Source organism: Corvus brachyrhynchos, unplaced genomic scaffold (genome assembly GCF_000691975.1).
Source record: "Corvus brachyrhynchos isolate BGI_N302 unplaced genomic scaffold, ASM69197v1 scaffold166, whole genome shotgun sequence".
NCBI classification, from domain to species: domain Eukaryota; kingdom Metazoa; phylum Chordata; class Aves; order Passeriformes; family Corvidae; genus Corvus; species Corvus brachyrhynchos.
In genome coordinates this window covers 1128882-1132446 of record NW_008239671.1, presented here as the reverse complement: position 1 = coordinate 1132446, position 3565 = coordinate 1128882, and the positions used below count along the sequence as shown (strand labels likewise).

Genomic DNA, 3565 nt, shown 5'->3' with positions numbered 1-3565 from the left:
ACACTTCCAGGGATCCAGGGGCAGCCACAGCTTCTCTGTGCCAGGGCCTCCCCACCCTCCCAGGGAACAATTCCTTTCCAATATCCCATCTAACCCTGCCTCTGGCAGTGGGAAGCCATTCTCCCTTGTCCTGTCACTCCATCCCTTGTCCCAAGTCCCTCTCCAGCTCTCTTGGAGCCCCTTTAGGCACTGGAAAGTCTCCCTGGAGCCTTCCCTTCTCCAGGCTATTAAACACATGATGTAATTTTAACAACATATAAAGGAGAGGGGAAAGATACAACTACAGGGAGGTACTTTATAAAATAGAAAATAAAATAAAATATAGCTGTGGCTGTAGCAGCAAAGCCCTGAGAGCCTCCAGCACTGTGCACCCAACAGCTCCACTGGCTGTTTACAGAGCACTCCAAGGATTTGCATTTTGCCATGAGACAAATTTTAAAAAGGAATTTCACCTCATGTTCCAAGAAAAGTGCTTTTAACTGTCCCTTTGACCAGTAGTCCAGGGCGTAGGCCAGGAGCCTCATGGAGATGGTGTTGATCCGAAGGAAGTTGCCCACAAACACCACACGGTTGATGTTCTGCAAGTGTTAAGGGGGAAAAAAAGGAATATTAAGGCTAAATTCTATTTTCTGCTTGCAATGATGAAAACCCCCCCCTGGGGATGGGGCTGGAGCACCAGGAGCTGCTGAGGGAGCTGGGAAAGGGGCTCAGGCTGGAGAAAAGGAGGCTCAGGGGGGACCTTGTGGCTCTGCACAAGTCCCTGACAGGAGGGGGCAGCCGGGGGGGGGGTCGGGCTCTGCTCCCAGGGAACAGGGACAGGAGGAGAGGGAACGGCCTCAGGCTGGGCCAGGGGAAGCTCAGGTTGGATATGAGGGAAAATTTCTTCATGGAAAGGGCTGTCCAGCCCTGGCACAGCTGCCCAGGACAGTGTTGGAGTCCCCTTCCCTGGAGGGATTTAAAAGCCGTGTGGATGTGGCACTTGGGGACGTGGGTCAGTGGTGGCCTGGGCAGTGCTGGGGAAATGGTTGGGCTTGATGATCTTAAAGGACTTCTCAACCTAAACGGTTTGGAAATTCTATGATTTAAGTGCCTGCTGAAAGTGTCTGGCAGAACCTGCAGAAAACCACCCACAATTCCATTAGAAAGCAGGACCAGGCCATTTTAAGCCAGGCTCTTCCTCAGACTCTTGCAGAAATTCCCAGGCCAATCTACAGCCTTTCGAACTCATGAATTTGGATAGAATAGCTGATTTTCCTAGGAAATCCTTATACTGCCTGGGAACACTGATCATCAAGTGCCATCTCCCTCTCTCCTCCCAGCTCTGGCCTTTGACTCATCATGAAACACCTGAGTGACTCTACTGTTAAATGGGGGGAAAACAAACTGATTAGGAGCCCTTAATCAAAACAATTTGTAAAGAAAGGGAAAGACCAACCAAGTAGTGGTATTTTGGATTTAAACCAGACTTCCAGCCTTACTTTTCCACCCTAAAATAGTTCTGATGCAAGCTCTGAAGCTTTCTTGTTCTCCAACAAGAAAATAATTCAGTTCCTCCTCTTACTGAGGAACCAGGATCAAGTCTTACCTGCTCCTGAACTCACATCCTTCTACGGATTTTCCCTCCCTCCCCACATTGATTAACACTTCCCCTGAACTATTCAGGATCCTCATTTCATTCAGCTGAGCTCCAGAGCAAGGAATGAGCAGATACATTAGGAGCAAGGCTGTTTAGGACATGTCTTGCCTCATTTTGGCAGCAATGAAGACAGAGCCAGAGGAGTCAGGAGGATGCTGGATGCCATTGGCCCATCCCATGGAAGCAGGCTCAGGATGGTGTGCAGAGCATGTCTCTGCTCTTTCATAGCCCTGTACAATGCTGCTTGACATGAATGCAACAAGGCAGCACTGTAAAGAAGCTGAAAGCACAGAGATCCAGCAACGGCCGTGGCAGTGGTGGGGCTTGGCCAAGAAATCCAGCACAATTCGTAAAAACAACACAGGAAAAGATATCCAGCCTCTACACCCTCTATCCCTCCTTCCTCCTCTCCCAGTGGTCCCCAGAGCTGTCCCAAAGAGAGGCGTGTTCCTCAGGCAGGCAGCAAGGGAAGAGATTCCCAAAATACCTCATTAAGGGCACACATCCGCGCTATGGAGCCAATGTTGTTGGTGATGGTAATCAAAGTGGCCTTGGCCAGGTCCTCCTTGCTGACAGATTCCCTCTTCTCCTTGCTCATCATGTTTCCAAAGCTGTAAAGACAGTTTCAGGGTTAAAGGTCCCATCAGAATTCCAGGAGAAAACAAGAACTGCCAATTTAACCAAAGTGATTCCTCCTGAAGGATTGACTGCTACCTTTAAAAAGCATTGCTATCAGTAACTTAGATCTCTTACGAACTGCTGCTCTCTTAAGGCACCTAAATCCAGTTTTTCATCCTTGCAGGATCTCCAGTGGCAATCAAACCAAGATGAGAACCAGGCAGGGTGATACCTGGATGCCACAGCCCAGCCTGGCAGCCCAAAGCGCTCGTAGTCTCCTCCGTAGATGTCCCGCACCAGTTTGTCCACCTTGGTGCTGTCCCCATGGGACGCCATCTCCAGGGCCTCCTCGAACGTGGAGCAGCCCGTCAGAAGGCAGCAGAGGCCAAAGAAGGTTCCCCCTCCAAGGCTGCAAGTAAAGCAAAATGAAGATGAAAGCTCACATTGTTCAGCTCTGCGTTCCAGTTAGCTCAGGTCACCCCATTCCTGACACATTGTTTTAGGGAGAATTATCTTGGAAAAGCAGCATTTTCCTGAAAGTCTGTTCCTCTCACGTAACTTACAGCCTGTGAGGAATCCCTTGCCCTCACAGCTTTGTGCACAGGCCATGTTGTGAAATGAGACCTCCATTTTCTTATGTTACACTTTCTTCCCAGCATCCAGAGATGTTAATCTGAAAATAAGTATTAGTCCTGAGGGATAACTGGAGTGTCAGGGCAGAGATATCCAAAAGTTGGGGGAAAAACTCTGTCTTGTTCACTTTACTGTGCACAAATGCCACTAATAATGTATAGTAAGAGTAAGAACTGTACTGAGAGGCTTTAAAATTATTATTATTATCATCATCGTCATCATCATCATCATTATTATCATCATAATCATTATTATTATCATCATTTTTACTCCTACTGTTACTTTTCAGGGAATTCAGGAGAGCTTAAAGCCACAGAACTCTTTGGCTTTGCCAGGACACAAGAGCAACATCTTCAAGATGGGCAAGAACTGGGGAATTACTGCTATGCCATTATCCCTTCCACCAAAATCTGGCACCTTTTGGAAGTCAGGATGGAAATCTCGACTTCTTGGATCAAAGCTACGAGTTGTTAACAATCCCTAACTATGTGATCTTATAAAATAAATAAATAAAGCCCTTAAATTCCTGCAGCAGGGCAACTAAAAGACCAGCTTTGATATAGACTGGCTGCAGTAAAGACACCAAAACATGAAATCCAGATCCTCTTTTCCAGGAGGGATTTTTGCTGGCAGGGAGCAACCGCAGTAGGAGCAGGAGCTTGGTCATTCCTCTCACCA

The 3565-nt window shown here is 47.7% G+C and overlaps 1 protein-coding gene across 2 annotated transcripts in view; it reads right to left on the bottom strand.

The window, feature by feature from the left end:
- PANK2 (pantothenate kinase 2) overlaps positions 1–3565 on the bottom strand; it is an 11493-nt gene that overhangs the window by 2795 nt on the left and 5133 nt on the right. For both annotated transcript variants that reach the window (XM_017742421.1, XM_017742422.1), the window contains 3 exons: positions 2487–2663; positions 2124–2247; positions 453–578 (listed from right to left, as the gene is read on the bottom strand). In XM_017742421.1, the coding sequence (XP_017597910.1) occupies positions 453–578; positions 2124–2247; positions 2487–2663 (427 nt within the window). The remainder of the gene's footprint in view (positions 1–452; positions 579–2123; positions 2248–2486; positions 2664–3565) is intronic.